This window comes from Mastomys coucha, unplaced genomic scaffold (genome assembly GCF_008632895.1).
Source record: "Mastomys coucha isolate ucsf_1 unplaced genomic scaffold, UCSF_Mcou_1 pScaffold5, whole genome shotgun sequence".
Taxonomy (NCBI): Eukaryota; Metazoa; Chordata; class Mammalia; order Rodentia; family Muridae; genus Mastomys; species Mastomys coucha.
In genome coordinates, this window is record NW_022196911.1 from 70,456,965 (window position 1) to 70,478,539 (window position 21,575).

At 54.6% G+C, this 21,575-nt stretch overlaps 2 protein-coding genes and 1 long non-coding RNA gene across 5 annotated transcripts in view; 1 reads left to right on the forward strand and 2 right to left on the reverse strand.

Annotated features, from left to right (window-relative positions):
* Positions 1 to 39: 39 nt before the first annotated feature.
* Mnt (MAX network transcriptional repressor) lies at positions 40 to 15,205 on the forward strand. 2 transcript variants are annotated; one of them, XM_031351867.1, is made up of 6 exons: positions 43 to 579; positions 5,673 to 6,258; positions 6,741 to 6,782; positions 6,919 to 7,030; positions 11,700 to 11,892; positions 12,090 to 15,205. In XM_031351867.1, exons 1-6 carry the CDS (start codon positions 507 to 509, stop codon positions 12,866 to 12,868), a joined length of 1,785 nt encoding a protein of 594 aa, XP_031207727.1. In that variant the 5' UTR covers positions 43 to 506; the 3' UTR covers positions 12,869 to 15,205. The 2 variants fall into 2 exon arrangements, with proteins under 2 accessions (XP_031207728.1, XP_031207727.1); XM_031351868.1 differs by lacking the exon at positions 6,741 to 6,782 and having other exon boundaries at positions 40 to 579; positions 12,090 to 12,925.
* LOC116077371 lies at positions 4,929 to 8,018 on the reverse strand. Its single transcript, XR_004113224.1, has 2 exons — positions 6,386 to 8,018; positions 4,929 to 5,065 (listed from the first exon to the last, which is right to left on the reverse strand). It is a non-coding gene; the product is annotated as an uncharacterized LOC116077371 (long non-coding RNA).
* Positions 15,206 to 18,322: 3,117 nt separating the features above from the next.
* The window catches only part of Sgsm2 (small G protein signaling modulator 2), a 40,741-nt gene continuing 37,488 nt past the window's right edge, over positions 18,323 to 21,575 (reverse strand). For both annotated transcript variants that reach the window (XM_031354657.1, XM_031354658.1), the window contains 3 exons: positions 20,638 to 20,734; positions 20,117 to 20,284; positions 18,323 to 19,925 (listed from right to left, as the gene is read on the reverse strand). In XM_031354657.1, the coding sequence (XP_031210517.1) occupies positions 19,837 to 19,925; positions 20,117 to 20,284; positions 20,638 to 20,734 (354 nt within the window). In that variant the 3' untranslated portion in view covers positions 18,323 to 19,836. The remainder of the gene's footprint in view (positions 19,926 to 20,116; positions 20,285 to 20,637; positions 20,735 to 21,575) is intronic.

The window sequence follows — 21,575 nt, forward strand, 5'->3', positions numbered from 1 at the left end:
GGGGCTCTCCCTGGCGCGACCCCGCCCTCAGTGAGACGCCGCGGCCCTGCGGGCGGGGGCTCCGGTCCGGGCTTTGGCTGCCGCCCCGGTGTAGTAGCGGGGGCGGCGGCCGGGGGCAGCGCGGCTCCTTCCCTTGTTGTGTGTGTCGGTGCCTCCTCGCCATCTTGTTGCAAAGCCCTTTCTTGTCGGCGGGACTCCGGGGGCCGCGGGGCGGGAGGCATCGAAAGGGAGGAAGAGGAAGAAGGAAGAAGGCAGTGCCGCCTTTTTTATTTTTTTGCATCAAATTTTTTTTAATTTGCAAATTCTTATTTTGCAAATATTTTGGGAGACATTGATTTTTTTTCTCCCCGTGCTCCCCCGTTCTTTCCTGAGGAGTGCGCTGCGCCGCCCAGCCCTGTCGCCCCCCGGAGGTGATCCCTCCCTCCTGCCGGCCCGCCAGCCTGACCTGTGCTTGGCTCGCGGGCCGCAGCCTCGGCCCCGGCGCGCCCCCGGCTGCTCTCGGCGCGATGAGCATAGAGACGCTACTGGAGGCGGCCCGCTTCCTGGAATGGCAAGCGCAGCAACAACAGAGAGCACGTGGTGAGCGGCCCGGCTGGGCCCCTGGGGCACTGGGCAAAAAGGGGAGGCCAGTGACCCCGATCCCCGAACCCACTGGAAATCGCAGGCAGGCCCCTCTACGGCGCGACCTAAAAAGCCGGGCACAGACTCCCCGCAAGAGCTGCCGTCCGGGAGGAGTGATGGGAACGTTGAAAATAATTAATGAATTCATTAACATGCAAAGAAGGACCCAGTTTCTGCGGGTACCACCCTAGCTGCCTGGTACCCTCGTACACCTTCAGTGGGGGGCCCCTTAGTTGTGGGCGGGCGGCGCCCTCGCTACCATTGAGGATGTGTGAACCGGGGGATGGGGAGAGTGATGTTGATGTGTGGGGGTGGCAGACCCGCGTGTGCTTGCGTGTGTGCAACAAGATGATGTGTGATGGGAGCCGGGGAAGAGCGGATGAACGGACGTGTACACGGGTGTTTGTACAGCACACGAGTGGGCGTGTGCGTAACTGGGTGGGGGTGGGGAATACTCTACGCGGAGCCGCTCTTTGGATTCTCTGGCCCCGGCTGGAGGGTGCGGGGAGCGCTCCCGGCAGATCTACGCGCTGCTTGGGGCGGAGGCGGCCTTTGCAGAATGAAATGACATCGCGTGTCTTATGATCCTGGCCAGCCCCGCCTGACCCCGCCTCCCAGAGCTGGGCTGGGTCGCACGTCTAGGTTTGGCTGAGAGCTGCGCTGATTGGGTGCATGTGAGTGTCCCGCGGGTCGCTGGGGGCAGCCCTAGGCCCCCCTGCCTTGCCCTGCTTTAGCCGGTGTGGAATGTGGCGTGTCTGCGCGTTTCAAACCCGCTCTTGGCTGGAATGTTGCGTGTGCCTGCGTCCCAAGCCCGTTGGTTACCCGGAGTGCTGACGTAGGCAGGCTCCTCCCCCGACCACGTGCACGGGGGACACTCCCGCTGGGGACTGCGCGGCCCGGCCCCTCCTCACCGCCTCGCGGTTGCCCGGAGGCGGGGTCTGGGCGGGGCTGGCGATGGGCCTTGAGTCGGGTTGGCCTCCAGCTCGGGTCGCTGGCCATCTCTCAGGGAGAGCCTTTGCCCTGGGTAGGAGGAGCTATGTTCACCTCGGCTCTTGCTGGATCTTCCTGTTTTCGATCCTGTAGCGAGGGAAATCCTCAAAATCTCAGGGTGACATCTACAAGTAACATCTTACTGACCCACTAACGGTGTCCCTAGGCCCTTCTGGCAACAACCCGGCTACATTGGAATAAGCTCGCATAAGAAGGGTAAACTTTGGCGCGCCCTCGGAGGCTAAAAGAGGGTTTATGAGACTGTCACCCACCGATTTGGCGGTGGTCCCTAGCTTTCGAGTGCTGCTGGAATAGGGGCCGAAGGGAAAAGACTCCCGCTTTCTAGACGCTTGTGAGGGCCTCAGTTCTGAAACTGTGTGCAGTTCCTAGGGATTCCTGGTTCCCCAGCCCCCTCAGAACCCTTCAGTCGGTAGTGTTGTGGTGGAGTTCTTCGCCCTCCTTCCCTTTCTTTCAGCCTATTGTTGCTTCAATGATGAGTCATGCAGGAGGTAGTAGTGTGTGTGTGTGTGTGTGTGTGTGTTGTGTGCCTGCGCACAAAGGCGCGCGCACGCCTGCAGCTTCTTCCGCGCGGTGGGGCGGGAGGAGTGATAGCCGGCAAGGGGCGGAGAGCTGCAGGTTCGCAGGCCTAGTCAGATGGACTAGCCACTCAAGGTCAGGAGTCACTGTAGATTTGCAAGGCCCAAGTGCTTAGGTTTTTGCAGGATGGATGGCTGGAGTATCTGTCCACATGCCCCTCCCCTTTGTGTTTTGGGTCCAGAGCAGGGTCAAGCAATGAACAGTGCTGGTGGTTAACCAGAATGACTAGTATGCCCGTTTTAGCGGGCGGATGTGGGGAGGGGAAGAATTGAAGAGTTTGAGAGGAGGAGTCACCTGCTGCTACGGTCAACACAATGTAACTCCACTGTGTAACCAGACAGTCTTCGAGAGGTGAACAGGATTTAACCCTACTGTTGCCTCTGGGGAATTCTTATTTCATATTAACCTTCCTAGCCATATAGAAAAAGGGTGAAGGCCCCCTACTGCCACGCCTTCACCCTTACTCAGTTAAGCCTACCTATAAGGTCGAGTGGGCTGGTGGATGCAGCTCTGCAAAGGATCCTGGGAAAGCCCCCTTAAGAAATCACACAGCCCCTCCCCAAATATTGAATGCTGGGGAGAAGCAGAGTTTAGCACCCAGGTCAGAGCTGGTTGGTGTTGGATCGAAAAGTCTTAGAGGATAGCTAAGTGGGGACTGGAAAGCCACATCTACTCCAACAACTCAAGATCAGATGTGGTTCCCCTCGGGTTAAAACCTCCACAGGTGATACCAACTTGCTGACCAGAACTGCTCATGCTTTGAGGGATTTACTTCAGATAACCAACTCTGAGCAGGATTCTCTTGCCTTCTCCATTCCTACCTACAAGGTCAAGCCTGTCTTAGACCAGTTTGCTCACGTGATGAACCCGAGGGTGTGATGCACATTTAAGCAAGGGTGAGAGAGGAGAGGAAAGGACGAGGTCGCGCTAGTGCCCAGAGGAGGGCTGAGCCTGGGCTTTGCCAGCATCTGTGGAGATGACTTGAGTTGTTTACTTCTTTCTTGTTTGGAGGGAGCGTGCTGCTGTTTGCAGAAGTGCCTCGTATCTGTCCCGCTTTGGGCCTGCCTTCCGTGCCAGGCTCTGGTAGCTAGCATACAGGAAGGGAGAATTCTTGTACCCAGAAGGCTACAGTAGGTTTAGAAAGGTTGCAGGCAGCAGGAGTCCAGTGTTCCCCTCCTACCCGGATGGTCTTCCTGACTTCACTAGAGTGTGAAACCTAGAGAAGGTGTAAGTCTGCCTGTATGAGAGTGAGCATAGTAAACCTGTGGGCTGGAACATTCTTTAAAACGGCCTAAACACAGATTGTATCTACAGGAGACCCCAGCACCACCAGTGTGCTTGGCCCTCCAGTGCACTCAGAGGACCCTGTGGGTGGGAAATGAGGAAAGGCAGAGCTAGGGGTGTGTGTGTGTGTGGGGGGGGTGAGCAGGAAACAGTGGCGGGCTGATGCAGTCCTACAGCAGCAGCCTCTGCTGTCCAGTCAGGGTTGACAGTGCTGGGCCAGGGCTGGCAGAGCCTCAGTCAGGGAGTTCTTGTATCTGGGAAGCATGTCTTCTTGGTGGCTCTGCAGGAGGTGGGAGGTGGGAGGAGAGGAGATTGCCATTTCCTACAGCCTAGGAAATCCAGTCTAGTATCTGGCCATCGGTCCCACTGCTACCTGTGGTGAGTTAAAGTTAAACCCCTGTTCTGGGGGGCCAGTGAGATGGCTGTGCCAGTAGCCACTGTCAGGAAGCCAGACTGCCTGAGTTCCATCCCAGAAAACCTATGGAGGGAGAACTCCTGAAGGGGGTCCTCTGGCCTGTGTGTACCCTCACTGACCCACAGAGTGTAATTAAAAACTAAACTAGACCACTCCAAGGAGCTGTGTTAGGCCCTGAGTTGGAGGTGTTTCACACCCAGCTGGAAAAGAGCTCTGAAGTTGGAATTCAACAGGCTGCTTTGCCACTGTGGTTTGTGGGAAGCTGGGGTGGGGGCTGGTTTTCTCAGGGGCTGTAACCTAAGTCAGGGCTGACAGGGAGAGCAAGACCTCCTCACTTGAGCAAGCTTGCCCTCCCCTTCCTGAAGGACAGGAGAGATGGGAAGAGGCCAGCCATGGCAGGCCTGAACTCTCCCTACTGGAAAACAGTTTACCATTCCTTCCAAACATTTCCCCTGCACTTCCTCCTCAGCTCCTTCCTTGTCCTGGGCTGGAGATGAGCCCACTTCTCTCAAAGCTTTCAGTGCCCATGAGGCCATGGGGTCTTGAAGCTGAGAAGACCTGGGGGTCGGGGTGGAGTGGGAGTGGGGGGTGGGGGCGACTATGCCCCTCCTTCCTACAGAGGACAGTAGACACAGCCCCACATCACATGACCTGTTTGGGGTGTGTCCACCCTTTGTTGTCAACTGTTTTGAACGCCACAGGCCGAACAGCCTGGGCTCCTTCCCTTACCTGGGGGATGGTGATCCAGCCCTGTTCAAAAGCCATTACCTGGGAACCTAATTGTGGGGCCTAAGAGAAGGCAGTCCCGTTTGCAGCTAGCTCTTGAGTAGGTCTCACTTTTCTACTGGGCTTTTCAGTACAGATGCAGAAGGTCATGATCATAAAAGTTGCCTGAGCCCAGTGGCCCTGCCTGTGCCTAGCTGCTCTTCCTTTCTGCCTGCCTCCTACCTTTCTAAATTATGCTGTGCTGCTGTAGGTGCTACGGTACAAGGGATACAGACAACAGACAAGACTAGAGAAATGGGTTGTAACAGTTTGGAAGAAGAGACAACTGTGTTCATTGCTCTCTGGGGAGATTTGAGGCCTTGGACGTAGCCTGGGAGCAGGAGTCCAGGGCCCCTTTCCTCATGAAGTGTTGTGATGTGTTTGCCCAGTAACCTGCAGTGGAAGATGGGAGAGGGTACCTCGTGAGCTCACAAGTGCAGGGCATCTGGCTGGGTGTCAGACTTGCTCTGTCTGACACTCAATCATTTTGTCTCTCTGCTCCTTGTGAAAGGAAGGTGCTGCCTGCTCTCCAACAGGTGCTGGGTAAATTCTGTGGAAGGTCTCTGTTCTCCTGTGGCGATCTGGCCTATCGCCAGCTCTGAGACTTCACCTGGCCCTGTGCACACTTTAGCTCCGTGTCCCTCTAGATACTCCTGCTGGTCATCTGTCTAGTTCATCTAGCTCCAAATTGCCAGGCCTACAACATCTCCTCCCCTCGAGGCCCGTGCTCACCTTTTCATGAAACCCTGTCTTCCCCTAACCCAGCCTGCCACTCCTGGCACCTCTATCTTTTTTTTTTTTCTTCCCACTTCTTGCCCCAGGCTGTGAGTTTCCCAGTGGTAGGGACCAGGCCTATGCTTTTTGTTGGTTAGGTGCTCCCTTGGCAGGGTCTGGTGTCTCAGGCTGGGCAGAATGTCACCGGGTCCTGACTGGGACAAAGTTAGGGTTGGAGGATAGGGCCCCAGGCTCATGAGCTAAGACCCTTGTGTGTTCTGTTTAGAGGAGCAGGAGCGCCTTCGCCTGGAGCGGGAACGTGAGAGGGAGCAGGAGCAGAAGAGGGCAAGTAGCCTGGCCAGGTTGGCCCATGCCCTGCCTGTGGAGGAACCCCGAATCGAGGCTCCACCACTACCTTTGTCTCCACCGGCGCCGCCACCCGCACCACCACCACCACTTGCCACCCCTGCTCCACTGACTGTCATTCCTATTCCTGTAGTGACCAATTCCCCGCAGTCTCTACCCCCGCCTCCACCTCTACCCCCCGCAGCCCAGCCTCTTCCCCTGGCACCTCGTCAGCCAGCCCTGGTCAGCACCCCTGGACTCAGCATTAAGGAGCCAGTCCCCCTGCCCACCAGACCACAGGTGCCCACCCCTGCTCCCCTCCTGCCTGATGCGAAGACCACAGTTGCGCCCACCGGCAGCCCCAAGCCTTTGCAGCCCCTCCCTACGCCCATCCTGACCATTGCACCACACCCTGGAGTCCAGCCGCCGCTGGCTCCCCAGCAACCACCCCCGCCCACGCTCGGGACCCTGAAGTTGGCACCAGCTGAAGAAGCCAAATCCAGTGAACAAAAGAAGAGGCCTGGAGGGTGAGTGGGGTACCCCAGAGGGGTCCGGTGGGATGGGAGACAACTGTCAATCTTGGGCTGGGACTGCAAGAGAAGGTACCCGGGCCAGCTAGCCCCTTTAGTAATGTCTCATGCTACTTAGAAGTACCTCTCATAGTAAACGACTGTCCTGCCGATTGTCGTTCTTAGCTTTTCGTGTTGTTGGACCTCAGCAACACTGGAGATTATGGCAGGCATTTCCAGACCTCTGCATAAAGATTCTAGAACCCGTACCCAATCCCTTGTGTCTTGTGTTGGACCAGTGGGATAGAGGGTTCCAGAGGCAATGAGTTAGGAGCATTAGAGGTACCCTCCAAGGGTTGGATGGGCTCAACACAGGGCCAGAAGTATTAATTTATAGAAAATGTTAGGGACACCTGGTCAGTTGGTGGTATGGGTGATGTGGGTCCGGAAGGCCTAATTTGGGTCTTCCTCCCTGAGCCTCCTATCTGTCTGGGTTTCAGGATCGGAACCAGAGAAGTCCACAACAAATTGGAGAAGAACAGGTGTGTGCACGCGCACTTACAAGTGTGACTCTGGGCCCGTCCCTCCTGGTTCCCCAAAGCTTCATTGGGTTTGTCCCTGCCTCCAGCTCCTGTGTACTCAGGCGATGGCTAACCAGTGTTCACCCCCTCTCCCCAGGAGGGCCCATCTGAAGGAATGTTTTGAGACCCTGAAGCGCAACATCCCCAACGTGGACGACAAGAAGACTTCGAATCTGAGCGTGCTGCGGACTGCGCTGCGGTACATTCAGGTATGGGGAAGGGAGGAAGGGCTGGGCGGTGCCTGGACAGCCACAGCGCCAGCTTCCTCTTGCTACCGGCAGGTTCCCCCGCCCTTCTCCACGCGGGCGCTAAGCACATGGCCTAGCTGACGTCAGTGGGGCTCCCACCCCGGGAGGGGGCGGGCGGGAGGGCGCCTGCGCGAGAGGGCGGCGGCGCTGCACTCTGGCCTTCCCTTCCCCCACGCACTCTGTTCGCTCAGCCCGCAGGTGGCGCGGGGATGAAGCGAGTCCAGCACTTTGCTATCCGCAGTACCCGGGCGAGACCCGGACTCGGGCCAAGAGGGGTTACTGAGGGTCTTGGGTGGGTGGGGGGAATGAATTGAGAGGGACCCGAGTGTCTGCGTTCACCTGGCAGTGCTCAGGATTATCATCGGGTGGGGTGGGGCACTGAGGCTGCGGAGTGACAGTGCGGGGCCTCTGAGCTTTTAACTATTTCCATCCCGTGAATGCTGGGGAGGGGTCCCCACTAGCGGTGCCTCCTCTCTCCACGGTCACCGACTGCCCTCTGCTGCAGTGCGAAGTTACTGTCGCCCTGGAAACCGCGTAGGGTTCCGCGTGCCCGGGAGGCGGTGGGGGGATGGGCGCGGCCAGGCGTGGCAGCGCGGGAGGCCAAACCGTTGAGGAATGGGAGGGACCAAGCGTTCCCGGCTGCGCGCGGGGGCAGGGCGAACATCGGGTTTTCCGTCCGCCCACTCGGGATGCTCGCGGGTGCGTGGCTGCATCGCAGTTTCCGTGGGAGGGGTTCCCGCACTCCAGCAGGGGTTCGGCAGCTAGGTCACAACCCGGAGGTAACCGGACCCGGGGCTTGAGTCCCCAGGCCACTCCTCCAAGCCGCCAGCCGAAACGCGCCTTTCCAAGCCCGCCTCCCGGCGCTTCCCGGCAGCTGGGGGCGGGGCCAGCCGCCCGCGGTGACGCACCGGACAGGTCCGCGTGGGTGCGCGCGTGCTCTGAAGGGGCGGCGCCTTGCTTTCGGGCCAAGGGGCCCGACAGAGGCTGTGCAATGTCCTGTAGCATATTTTCGTGATAATTTTGCTGACTTTAGGCTCGGGCGTAATTCGCTTGTTTTTACCAATGCAGGCTCTTAGCAGACCTCCGCTGTCGTGCCTCAGTATTTTCTTTGAATATCAGTCTTCTAGTTTAATGATAAGTAGAATAGATAGTACCGAAGAGATGGTGGAATTGAAGTTTATGCAAAAATTTTGCAGTCTTTAAACATTAATAGAAATTGTGACTGCGAAGTAGGAGCTGGAACAAGTCAAGTGTGCACTTTTTATAGATGTGTACTTGGGAAAAGGAGCCTTGCATAATGTGTGGATTTGAAAATAGCTCAGAAACAGCCAAAGGAAGTTCCCTAGGATCAGGCCTGATCTGACGAGGAAGTGGGAGGGACCCCAGCCTGTCGCTAAGAATGCTTACTTGGTCATAGAAGTAGAAACAAGTCATAAGATTCTGGAGTGCCTCCTTGGCATCCACTCATTTATTTCGTTAAATACTTTTAGTCATGCTCTGGGTCTGCTTCTGAAGACCAGAGACCAAAGAGAGGGGATGAGATGTATTCTTGCAGCAGATTATAGCTAAATATTCGAGGACAGCCTTGAGGGGTGACAATATCTTGGGGGGTGGGCATTAGGAAAGAACATGTGCAGGATATTTCGAGGTGAACAAGGCAAAACGGAAATCAGAGTGGTTGTTTCTTCAGCAGGAAGGAGAGAGACATGGTGGGATGGCTTGTCTTGCATAGAGGCAGCAGGCATTAGGTGAGAGGTGATATAGCTGGTCCTGGAGAGAGCATCGGCGTCCTGAGGACCTAGGGCCTTAGTAGTGTGTCTTAGCACTCTGAAGGGAAAGGCAGGTGGATCTGAGTTACCTTGTCTTTTTTAAGGGCAGGGGGTGTTATGGGAGGGTGTTGAGGTCCCAGGCGGTCTCCAGAGTTGTGTGGAGACAATGAAGTGGAGAGAGACAAGAAGAAGAAGATACATGTCCCGTGTATCTAGATTGACACCTAAAATAAGTGGGTTTAAAACAAAGCCTCTTGGGCTGGGAGCTTTAGCTTAAAAGACTTTGCCTAGCATTCCTGAGGCTGTGGATCCAGGCACCAGTGCCACAAGGCAAACACAAGTGAAGTGGTTCAAACCAACCTTAGACTCTGGGGAAACCGCGAGGGTCTCTAGGCCTGTGGGCTGAACTGTGTGGAAAGAGGGGATTTTGACCCCTGACGCTTTGTCTCCCTGACCCAAAATATAGCCCTCCCTGCAAGCAGTGGATAGAGTTCAGGATGGCACTCCCAGCCAGGAGCCTCAAGGTTCAAGTGAGGACTGAGTCAACAAGGGCCAGTGGTTGATGTGGCCTCCTCTGATGTCATATGCAGCTCTCAGGGACAGAGCCAGGTGAGAGGACACACAGGTGCCATGTGCAATTTCGTGTGTAGGGTGAAGAAAGGGTATTCCTACCACCAGGCAGTGGTGGTGCACGCCTTTGATCCCACCACTTGGGAGGCAGAGGCAGGTGGATTTCTGTGTTCGAGGCCAGCCTGGTCTACAGAGTGAGTTCCAGGACAGCCAGGGCGATACAGAGAAACCCTGTCTCGAAAAACCAAAAAAAAAAAAAGGAAAGAAAGCATCTTCCTGCTATTCTAGGAGAAACAGAGTCAAGTCAGGCTGGTAGATGGGAGACTGTGGTGTAGAACTAGCGCTAGGCGTGTCGGGGCCAGCTCTGAGTCTCAAGTTGTGGGCATTGACAGTTTGAAGCTTTTGCTCACTGTCAACAATGTCCAGAGCTTGGGGTGGCTGGAGGAATGTGGGTACGTGGGATCTAGTGGTATGGGGGTTGGGTCCTTTGCTGTGTCTGTCAGGAAAAGCCGCCGAATTGTTGCTAAGGTGTGAAAGCAGGGGACATGGAGTCTGCCGGGTTCCCCTCCACAAGGGTCTGCCATCCTACCTGAGAGTAGGGCGGCAGGCTCCCAGATCCTATATGGCCTGAGTAAACACACTTTTGGGTACTGGTAGGATCAAGGGTATAAACTGACTGTCAAACGGCCCTTATAATTGCTCACAGGTTGGACAGGAGCTGTGTGTGGTGAAGCACTCAATGATTATGTGAGCCAGGGCTAATGAAGGCCCATCACAGACTCCTGTTTAGGTTTCAGATAACCTCACAGTAGGAGCACTGGAGAAGACTGAGGCAGGAGGGTTTGTGCTAGGGCCTTAGGCTGGGGAAGTTGGGACTGTAGCGACAAGGTTGGTGAGGTGGCTCCCTGTGTGAAGGAGCTAGGCCTTGCACAGTAGCACGTGTCTCCTCCTGTACGTCAGTATTGAAAGACTAGACAGACCAGCTTCTCCAGGGATAAAGGCAGGGGGATCCATGTGTGCACAGCAAGGCAGACTGGGTTCAGAGACAAGCCTGTGCATGGCATGCTCATGGTCTCTGCACCTGGACGTGACCCCATGCTTTAGAAGTTAGTCATTCAGAAGCCAGTTGAGAAGTGGCCTCTGGACGTTTAGCAGGGTTGGGAGGGTCTACCTCGACTTGCGATACAGCAGTGCCGACATACCTATGTGTAAGTGTGGTCATGGAAGCACTTCATTATAGAAGGCAGCTGAAAACTGGTCCATGAGCTGGCCTTTTAGAACGGCTCTTAAGCGACCTAGGGAGGTTTTTTTGATGAGTAGGGGCAGGATGGAGTCTAGAAGAGGCACTGTGGGTCAGGAAGATCCTCCTGTGCTCGGAGGGAGGCAGGGATATCTGTGGTGAGGAAGGTGGTGGTCTGACCTTGTGGTGAGAAGTCCCTGGGGATGTGCAGTCAGATTTGGAGTGCTGTGGAGCTCCCCAAGATCTTTTGTTGTTGGGCAGTGGGGCACACCATAGATTTTTCAATATCCTGTGAGGTCTGGAGGGTGATCCTGAGTGGAGAGCAAGCTGTGAGTTGCAAGCTAGAGAGGAAGCGTAGGTGGGCTAAGGTGCAGCTGAGCTGCGGGGCTGGGGGTGGGGGCAGAATGGAGCCAGTGTTGTAAGTCTGTGATGGAGACTGCACCGTCACAGTCTGGCGAGTGACCCTGCAAGGACAAAGGCAGCAAGCCTATACATGTGAGTGGTAGAGAGGAGGAGCCCAGGCTCTCTGCGGGAGTGGGTACTAAGAATTGTCACTGTAGCTCCAGTGATGGAATGAGGTGAGGAGTTGTAGAAACTGAAATCACTCTGGAGCAAGTCGAGGCAGTGTGGAGAAGAGTCCCAGACTCTGATCTGTGCTAGCCTTTAATGATGCCTGCAACGGGGACCCCAGATGCTGGCCCTTATTGGGCAGAGTGATGGAATAGGAGGCAGATGTGGCCTCCTACTTACTCTGCTCACTGCAATTTGTCCAGAGCAGTGGTTCTCAACCTGTGGGTCTTGATCCCTTTGGGGGGTCTCATATCAAGATATCCTGCATATTAGATATTTACAGTACAGTTTTCAACAGTAGCAATATTACAGTTACAAAGTAGCAATGAAATCATTTTATGGGTGGGGGTCACCTCAACATGTGGGACTATAGTAAATGGCTGTAACGTTAGGAGAGTTGAGAACCACTGGTCTAAAGACTTTGAGGGCTGCAGAGCCCGTGGTTGTTGCTAAGGACCTCCTGTACCTGCCTTGTCCCTAGTCCCTGAAGAGGAAGGAGAAAGAGTATGAACATGAGATGGAGCGTCTCGCACGGGAGAAGATCGCCACGCAGCAGCGACTGGCAGAGCTCAAGCATGAGCTGAGCCAGTGGATGGATGTATTGGAGATTGACCGTGTGCTCCGGCAGACAGGCCAGCCTGAGGATGACCAGGCCTCCACCTCCACAGCCTCTGGTGAGCCTCGGCCCCTGTGCTGTTGCTGCCACTCTCAGATGTTGTCTTTGGCTTCTCTGAACAGGTTCTTCCCTGCTAGAAAAGAGGCCATCTGCCCTAGTTCCATCATGTTCCCAGACTCCCAAGCTCCCCTGTGTCTCCAGCCACTTGTTTCCCAACCTCTTTTGACTTGGTCCTTGCCCTGTGCTCCCTGACAGAGGGTGAGGACAACGTTGACGAGGAGATGGAGGGAGACCGGGCAGGCCTGGGCCCACCTAAGCTGAACCATCGTCCCCAGCCGGAGCTGCTGAAATCCGCCCTGCCAACCCCCTGCACCGCCCCTGCGCCTCTGCCTACCCACCCGCACCCTCTCCCCCACCCAGTGGCTCTGTCTCCTGCCCACCTTCCTGTGCAGCAGCAGCAGCAGCAGCAGCCACCACAGCAGAAGACCCCTCTACCAGCCCCTCCTCCCCCACCTGCCACCCCAACCCAGACGCTAGTGCCAGCTCCAGCCCATCTGGTGGCCACGGCTGGGGGCAGCTCCACGGTCATCGCTCACACAGCCACGACCCATGCTTCAGTCATCCAGACTGTGAACCATGTTCTGCAGGGGCCGGGGGGCAAGCATATCGCCCACATTGCCCCCTCCGCCCCCAGCCCTGCTGTGCAGCTGGCACCTGCCACACCCCCCATTGGCCACATCACAGTGCACCCTGCCACCCTCAACCATGTGGCCCACCTCGGCTCCCAGCTGCCCTTGTACCCACAGCCTGTGGCCGTGAGCCAGCCTGTGGCAGTGAGCCACATCGCCCACACCCTTTCGCACCAGCAAGTGAATGGCACAGCCGGGCTGGGGCCCCCAGCCACTGTCATGGCAAAGCCAGCTGTGGGGGCCCAGGTGGTGCACCACCCCCAGCTGGTGGGCCAAACAGTGCTCAACCCTGTGACTATGGTCACCATGCCCTCCTTTCCGGTCAGCACACTCAAGCTGGCTTGAGGATGAGGCCATTTAGGCCCCCAGTGGGGGCAGGGAAGGGGACCTTACTGCCCCTTTTTCCACCCACCAGCTCCACACATTCCAGCCAGGCCCAGGCCCGCCCCACCCACACCACCCCCAGGCCTCCTTAGGGGAAGGGGGTGCAGAGACTCTGAGCCAGGGGAAGGGAGGGGCCCCCCAGGGAGTTGGCCGCAGGCAGGAAGTCATCCTGCTGTAGGAGGACTTGGTAGACATGAGGATGCTTTAGTGGACATTCCTGCCTACCCATCCTGGTGCCAGTTCTGGTGCCACTCCATCTCCCTGTTTCGTCCCCCAGGAAGTCTGCACTGTGGCTTATGTCCTCTGGCTTCTCCTTCCCTGGCCTGCCTTCCTGTGCTGTTGCTGCTATTGCTCTGTCTGGTGAGGTGGCTGAGCTCGCTGGCCTCCCTCCCCAGCCTCAGAGTCCTATGGGACCTCTGTATAGGAAACAGGGAGCCCTAGAAAGATGGGAAATAGGTGGGGAAGGGCCCACCTCTGAGTGCAGGTGACAGATCCCAAGATCTGGAGTCAGGCCAGGACAAGTGAATCTGGGCCTGGGACGCTCTGACCCACTGTGATTGGTTACAGTAGAAACTGTTCAGAACGAGTCGCAATCAACAAAAAACAAGATCCAGGCTGTTGTCATGGACCCCAAGCCAGCTCCTGGGTTAGGTATGCCTGCAGCCTGGGAGGCATGGACCAGCAATGGCTCTAGGAGCTAAGCCACACTGCTGAGGTATCAGTGAGCTGAAATCCCAGGGCTTTTCCCATCTCCCCTCAGTGGCAATTTTGAAACCCCTTCCTGGTGGGTGCTGCCAGTGGTGGAAAGGGTCTTTGCTGGTGGAGACAAGGCTCAGCTTGTGTTTGGTAAGAGCGAGGGTGCTGTGTCTTCTGCCTTTGCTTTTGCCAACCGCTTTGGCTTCTCTTTTTAAGTGGATATTTATTACAAGTGGCCTTGTCAGACACTCAGTTACACGTGTGCGCATTCAGCTCCTCCCTGGACACTCACCAATGGCCTTTCTGTGTGGGGCAGGAAGCAAGTGTCCCTAAGGTGCGAAGTTTGCACTGGGGTTAGGCAGTCTCGGGGCCAGAGGGGGGGACTCAGGGTCCTTCAGATGGCATTGTGAGCGGGCACTGAGGCCAACGAAGGTCCTGAACACATTTTCCCTTGAAATAATGACTCCTCAGGTGCCTCAGAGCTCACAGGTCCTCCTGGCCCTGGAAACCTCCCAGGGCACTTTATTATTATTATTTGTCTCCTGGGATAGGGAATGGTGGCTAGGACCAGGTCCCAACCCCAGTGCAGGAATCCCAACAAACTGGCTGCTTTCCTGTGGCTGCAGCCAGCCACCTCTCCCCATACTCTGACTCCGGGGGCCACCTCCACTCTCTGCTCTGTGTTGTAAAAAGGGGCAGAGTCTGGTGCTGGCTGGGTCAGACCACTTGTCCCATTTACCCCACTCTGTGTCTTGAGGCCAGTTCCAGAGTTCACAGCATCGTGTTGGCCCCCAGGTCGGCACAGATACCTCATCATCCACCCAGCCCTCCCTCCCCCAACAGGGGTTCCTCCAGATCTAGTGCCGAATGACTATGTCCAGATTGGTGATGATGGGTGTTGTTGCTGTTTTTGTTGTTTGTGACTGCTGTGTGCCCAAGTGGGCAGCCACCTCCCAGCCCTTTCTTGGGCATCTCCCCTTTGAGAGCTGTTAGGACCACATCTGTCCTCACCCTGTGGGACCGCCTGGCCCTTCCCTTCCTACCCCTTCCAGCCTGGGACACACACACACACACACACACACACACCTTACCTCTCATGCGTGTTTTACCTGTGCTGTTCAGAGTGGCTCACTGCCTGGGATCTTTACCTCGGGGAGGAAAAGGGAGAGTGGTTCCCTGGGGGCCAAAGAAGGGCAGGGAATGCCTGGAGGGTGGTTGGGTCACCATAGTCTCTCTCTAGGAACAGCTGCTTCTCCCCCACCCCAATCCCAGGGTCCCACTCCCAATCCCCAAAGAGGTGGCCCTTGTTTACAGTGAGGACTTGGTCACTGTGTCTCTGTTTCCTGAAATATGAATTGTAGCGACCCCAGACTGTAGAGATTTTTATGTGTTTGGGTACATCTGCTGTGTGGGAAAAAAAAAAACTTCAAAAACCCTAATTTTGTACATATTGTATTTTTACTATTGAACTGTACTCTAGTGGCTGTTCATGCTCTGAGTTTAGGGATTGAGACATGAATACTATCCATGTAATAAGCACTTGCCTGGAATAAAATATAAAACTGAAATAAATCTGCACTGAAACCTGAGAAGGACTTCCCAGCCTGCAGCATCTGGGTCATTTCATTTCGAGAGGCAGAGTCCCACAGGGAAGCAGCAAGACTGGTGAAGGGTGAAGTTAGGTGATGACCTCAGTAAAGATTTATTTGATTTATTTTATGTGTATGAGTACACTGTAGCTGTACAGATGGCCATGAATCACCATGTGTGTGGCTGCTGTTGAACTCAGGACCTCTGCTGGCCCGCTCGCTCCGGTGTAATTCACTGCAGCTGTTTTCAGATGCACTAGAAGAGGGCGTCAGATCTCACTACGGGTGGTTGTGAGCCACCATCTAGTTGCTGGGATCCAAACTCAGGACCTTTGGAAGAGCAGTCAGTGCTCTTACCCGCTGAGCCATCTCATCAGCCCCGACCTGAGTAATTAAAACCCTGGAAATGGAGTTCCAGAGCTGGCTCAGCAACCAGAGTGTGTGGTGCTCTTCAAAGGACCCAGGTTGGGTCTCCAGCACCCACGTCAAGAAGCTAACAACTGCCAGGGTGGCTCCAATTCCAGGGCTCTGACTCCCTCTTGTGGTTTCCATGTGCACCTGCATGCATGTGATACAGGCAAATGTAAATAAGAAATTTAAACAACTTGTTAAGACCTGGGAAGATGGCTCAGCAGTTAAAAGCACTGGCTGCTCTTTTGGAGGACCTGAGTTTGATCACCAGCTCCAAAATAGTGGCTCATAATTATAACTCCAGTTCCAGGATATGCTATACCTTTCTCTTAATTCTACAGGGATCAGGCACATGCATACAGATATGTGTGCATGCAAAACACCCACTCCAACACCCACACTGTAACAAAACAGAGGTCAGGCAGTGGTGTATGCCTTTAGTCCCAGCCCTCAGGAAGCAGAGACAGGTGGATCTCTCTGAGTTTGAGTCCAGCTTAGTCTACAGAGTAAGTTCTTATAGTCTACAGAGAGCTACATAGGAGAAATGGTCTGGGGGATTGTGGGAGGGGGTCATTGGGTAGCAGGCCTGATGGTATGCTGCACACCTGTAGGCAGGTGGGTCTCTGAGTTTGAGGTCAGCCTGGTCTACAAAATGAGCTTGGTCCAGTCAGGGATACATAGACCCTGTGTTAGAAAACTAAACAAAACCATCAGGGGGTAGCCTGTCCTTACCCTGGGTCAATGAAGGATCTGGCCTCACAGTTGTGACCAACACAAGGCTGTATAGGTCCTCATTGTTTCAAAGTGTTATCTTATTTCATTAAACAGCTAGTGAAGTAAATAAGGCAAGAGATAGCCCTTTTGAGCAAATCAGAAATGGCCAATGACTTGCTAAAGTCACACAGTTGCACCTTATTGGTTAGGACTACAAATCTGAGCTTTGCTTGCTCACTTCAGTAAATCTTCCCTTAGCATTAGGCACTTCTGACCTGACCTTTTAGGGATAGACAGCAGAAGCTAGACCTCAGGACCTGGGGACAGATGGTGAGGGGTTTCTCAAAGCTACTTGGGGTCTTGACAGTTCATTCCACTCTGTGGAGCTGAATGAAGCTGGGGGTCAGGATCCAGGAAGTGGAGAATTGGCTGGGCACAGAGAGGACTTCTCACCAAGTAGCTCTTAGCAGGGCTGTCCTGGAGGCAAATGCTGGGGAACACGATCAAGGATCCTGTTAGCTGTGTTGGGGGTGGGTTGGGTGGGCGCTTTCTGGTTGTATATAACCCTCAGCCCCTTTGCTAGGAGTGTGTGTGTGTGTGGGGGGGTCTCGTTACCCTCAGGAAAGAAATGCTGGCCATAAGTAGCTTGGACTGTCGATTTCTGGAGGGCCACTGCTAAGTGTCAGTTCCAATCTCCTGCATCAGCTCTTCTGACTCATGAGGTGTGAGCGCTCTCTGCTGGTGGCATCAGGAAGAGCTCTGTCCTACTGGTGCCACACGTGACAGGCTAGGGTTATAATGCTTGGAGAGCACTCACTCAGTCTTTGTACTGACCGAACAGGATGAAGGCCCTTGCCCTAGGAATACCACCTGAAACCTGGGGCTGCATCTTCAGGATGAGCGACAAGCCACTTCCCTGTGCTCAGAGCTCCTGCTCTGTAAGAATACACCAACAAGGCTGTGTCCATGAAGCCCAATGGAGACCCAGCCCTCCTTTTTGGCTGTGGGATTCCAGGTAGTGTCTACATAGCCAGCTAGCATGTTGAGTAGGGAGGTGGAGACAGAGGATGGACTATCGAGGGGCCAGGTTACTCCCAGGTTGATTTGCTTAGACCTTTGGTGAATGTGGTCACAGCAGAATTTAACAATCACCTAGGCTACAGAACTGGCTGGGGGGGGGGGGGGGGGGGGGGGGGGGGAGTGGGAGATGGCGGGTGTGTGTGTGTGTGTGCCGGGGGTTGGTGGGGTGGTGGAGTGTTTCCCTAGCGGGCTTATCAAGTCCCTGTATACAAGCTTCCTGTGTCCCAGTTTTCCCTCACCAGCTCTGGTCATTAGTCTGTATTCTGTTTTAGTTGCTGGTGCTAGACTGCTAGGACCGTGGACTAGAATGCTCAGCTTTTGAGAAACTGGTCATGGACCCTGGGGCTCAGAAAGCAGGAGTTACAGGGAGCTGTTAAAGATATGACCAGGAACACTCTAGGGTAGGAAAGGGCAAGGCAGAGTTATAAGCAGGCCCTTTCCACACCCTCACTGAAGCTGTACCCTCTAGCTCCTTCCCTCAGACTGAGGTATGCAGATATCTTAGAGCTGTGCTCAGTGGTAGTGAGGGGGTTCAGAGGGCAAGAGCTGGAGGTTCATATCATTCTGCACTAAGGTCACTAAGGTGGGGATCTGGGGGATAGAAGAGCCCAAGGACTTACCCTCAATTATAGTCCTGAGGCCCTACTAGTCAACCCAATAGAAGACCATAGTTCTGGGGTAAGGTCCCTGGTATTCTGGGTACCTGACTTCCTAACACTAGCCTATGCCATGGAGCCCCAAAACTGGAGGCCCATGGAACTAGGAAAAACTCTGATTTTCTTATAGCTTTCTTGGTTTTATTTTGTTGTTGTTTTTGTTTTGTTAAGCTGTTACCCTTTACTGTTGGATGTTGGAATGTACAGAACTATCTAACATATGAGCTACTGTGTCCAGCCAGTCCCACAAGTAGCCATAAGAGCCTCAGGCATTGCCAAATGCATTTTATTGGTCTGTTACATTGAAGAGTATAGTTTCTGAGCAAAACAAAACCAACCAACCAAATGAATAAACAAACAAACAAACAAAAAACAAAACCCAAAACCCCATACACTCTGCTTCTCACAAAACCAGAGTCACTAAGGCAGGCACACATTGGCCACCCGTGCTTGGTGGAGACCAAGGAATCAGGAGCCAGAATGGGCCATGGGGTAGGCTGGCCCCATACAGGCTGTGCAGTGCCCAGGGGTAAGGGGGGGGGGCAGGGAAGGCTGTGCTATATGCAGAATGCGGCTGGTCCTTTCTCCTGGTTTTCAACTGCAGCAAGTCTGTGGACCTTGGTGACTTCTAGGCAGGAGCCAGGCAAGGCGTGGGCTCCAGGCCCCAGACTTGCCTTGCATGTGCTTGGATGGTGGGGTTGTGGGAGGGAGGTGACAGAAGAAACAAGCAGCATGCCTAGACCTTAGGTCAAGGGCTGGATGTTTATCGACAACCCTGTAAACTCTTCCAAGGGCCCTTCTGGGTATGGAAAGTGGAGCTGGCCTTGCCTCTCACTGGGGATAAACTGGGACTATGCAGGCACTCCCACCTCCCTCAGCCCCAGGAACTCAGATGTCTAGAACTAGGTAGTACCCAGAACCCACAGGCCCGTCCTGAAGAGCGGTTGTTACAGGACTGTCTTCCTACACTCTCCCTGGGGTGGTTCTGGAGAGCAAGCATAGCCACGGCCCTCCACACCACACAGTGGCAAGTATGCTGCTAATGTGCAGTCCTAGGGATTTCTAGTGCAGAAAGCGAGGGCAGGGTGCAGAGAATGACACTGTATACACTGAGTGGGTGGGGAGTTTATAGGGTCAATCTGGTGGCCAGAGGCTATGGCAGTGCTGCTGAGGTGGGCCACTCTCACCCAGGGCCCACATCTGACTGCCCCAGAGTCTTAGGAGAGCCTGGAAGGTAGCCAAGGTCTCCTGCCCCTAGGACACATGCCTGAACAGGCAGCTAGTTGAGACCACAAAAGGCCTCAGGAGAGATATGGCACAGAGCTCCTTGCCCTATTCAACTCTTGCTAGATGAGGTGCAGGCCACTGTAGACCCCACTAACCCTACAGGGCCCCAGACTGATGGGAAAGAGGCATTGGGAAACAGTCCATGCTGAGGCTGCAGGCGGCAGTGGGGCTATTTCTAAGTTGTTTGAGAGAGGAACACAGAAGGTATCCCCAAGGCAGCCAGTTTCCCTGAGGCCGATCCCTCCTACCCAGCTGTGATCTCCAGGCATCGTAACCCCAACATGCCCTGCAGGGCCAACATTGCCCACACTCACATCCCAGGCTCACAGTCACTTTGTTAGGTTACACAGCTGAGTGGGTGGGGTTGGCGGGGGTGAAGGTGGGGGTAAGGGATCGGGGTGAGGCAGTTTGGGCTATGATGACCTCTGCCTCTCCCTGGTGGAGCTCAGGGGCCTGGTACCTGGGCTCTCCACTTTGCTGCCCCTGGCTGCGGCCCTCACTTGTTGTCTATAAGTATCTGCACCTTGTGGACCAAGTCCCGGGCAATCCGCAGGATCTCCTGGGCATCATGCCGCTCAGCCCGCTCTGGGGAAACATGGATAATTATGGGGAGGTTGAGAAGGAGTCCTACGGCTGAAACCTTTGCTTAGTTTCCACCTGCTGGGCTCTTGACACCTCCTAGAATTCTTGAGAACCCTCCAACTCTGCCCAGTCCAGGACTTGAGGCCCCATTCCCCCCTCTAGGGCACATCTAGAATGGCTGTATCAGCTCATACCATTGAAGAATTTGATGATGTCAGTGAAGTCCATGTTGTTGTCACGGATAATCTCTCTGTAGGCCTCCACCAGAGCCAGGGCGATGAACAGGACAAAGTGCTCTGAGGAGATGCGCCTGGCTGCCCAGATCACTTCCCACACTGCAAACACGTCCTCATACAGCAGCTCTGGGAACAGGAAGGAGCTGGCACTTATTTGTCCAGGGACAGAGCATGATGGTGACACCTAGACACATAGATTCTCCCTCCAGCCTGGCTCCAGAATGGGGGATCCATCCTAAGACCAAGACCCCACCGCTTTCTTTGGCTATTTCTGCAGATGCCATGTGGCACTCTGCATTCTTAGTGCTCGGGGAGCTGTAGTTTGGACAAGGCTCCAAAGATCATCGCCTGTGACAAAGCAAGCAGAACAGTGGTGTGGAGAAGCCTCACAGGCAGGTGAGCACACACATGCCTAGGCAGCCTTACTGAACTCAGGTGAACAGCATATGCCCTGATGTGTAGACCCACCCACTTCTTACCTCTTTTAAAATCCAGCAGGAACCAGCGATAACAGAAGTAGAAGTGGGTATAGTCTCCATTTTGATGCATCAGCTCAAATAGCTCTGAGTCCAAGATCTCATGAGAGAGGGGGAAGAGAACTGATCTGAGCTGCTTCTGTGTCACCCTAAGCCAGCACCCAGGGTCGCCCTCAGCCACCCCACTGCACTGCCACGTCTGCCCCAGCATCCCTGTTCATTTGCTCCCTCCCTCCATTGGCTGTATCCTTTCTGCAGCGACTCCAGTTTCTGAGTATTTGATCTAATCACTAACTTCACTTCTCACCAAAACAGGTTCAGGCATGTGGGGTGTACTGCATCTCAGTTTGTGACACAGATAACTACTTTTCTGTGTGGTGCTGGGCATGAAACCCAGGGCTTTTCATGTGTAGGCAAGCACTTTACCTGAACTAGAGCCTTTATTTTTAAACATTTAAACTGATTCATTTTTTTAGTGCCTTATTTTTAGTTTATGTGCATTGGTGTTTTTTTGTTTGTTTTTGTTTTTTGTTGTTGTTTTTTTTGAGACAGGGTTTCTCTGTGTAGCTCTGACTGTCCTGGAACTCACTCTGTAGACCAGGCTGGCCTCAAACTCAGAAATCCGTCTGCCTCTGCCTCCCAAGTGCTGGGATTAAAGGCGTGTGCCACCACCGCCCAGCGTGCACTGGTGTTTTCCTGCATGTGTCTGTGTGTGAGAGTGTTGTATCCCCAGAACTGGAGTTACAGACAGTTGGGAGCTGCCATGTGGGTGCTGGGATGTGAACCCAGGTCCTCTGGAAGCCCCAGCTAACTCAGTATTTGCATATTTGTGCCTACATGTGCTTGTAGGTAACCATGGGCATGTGAGCAGAGTGTGTGCTGGCCAGGGGATGGCCTCCATGGGCATGTGGACACACTGTGTGCTGGCCAGGGGATGGCCT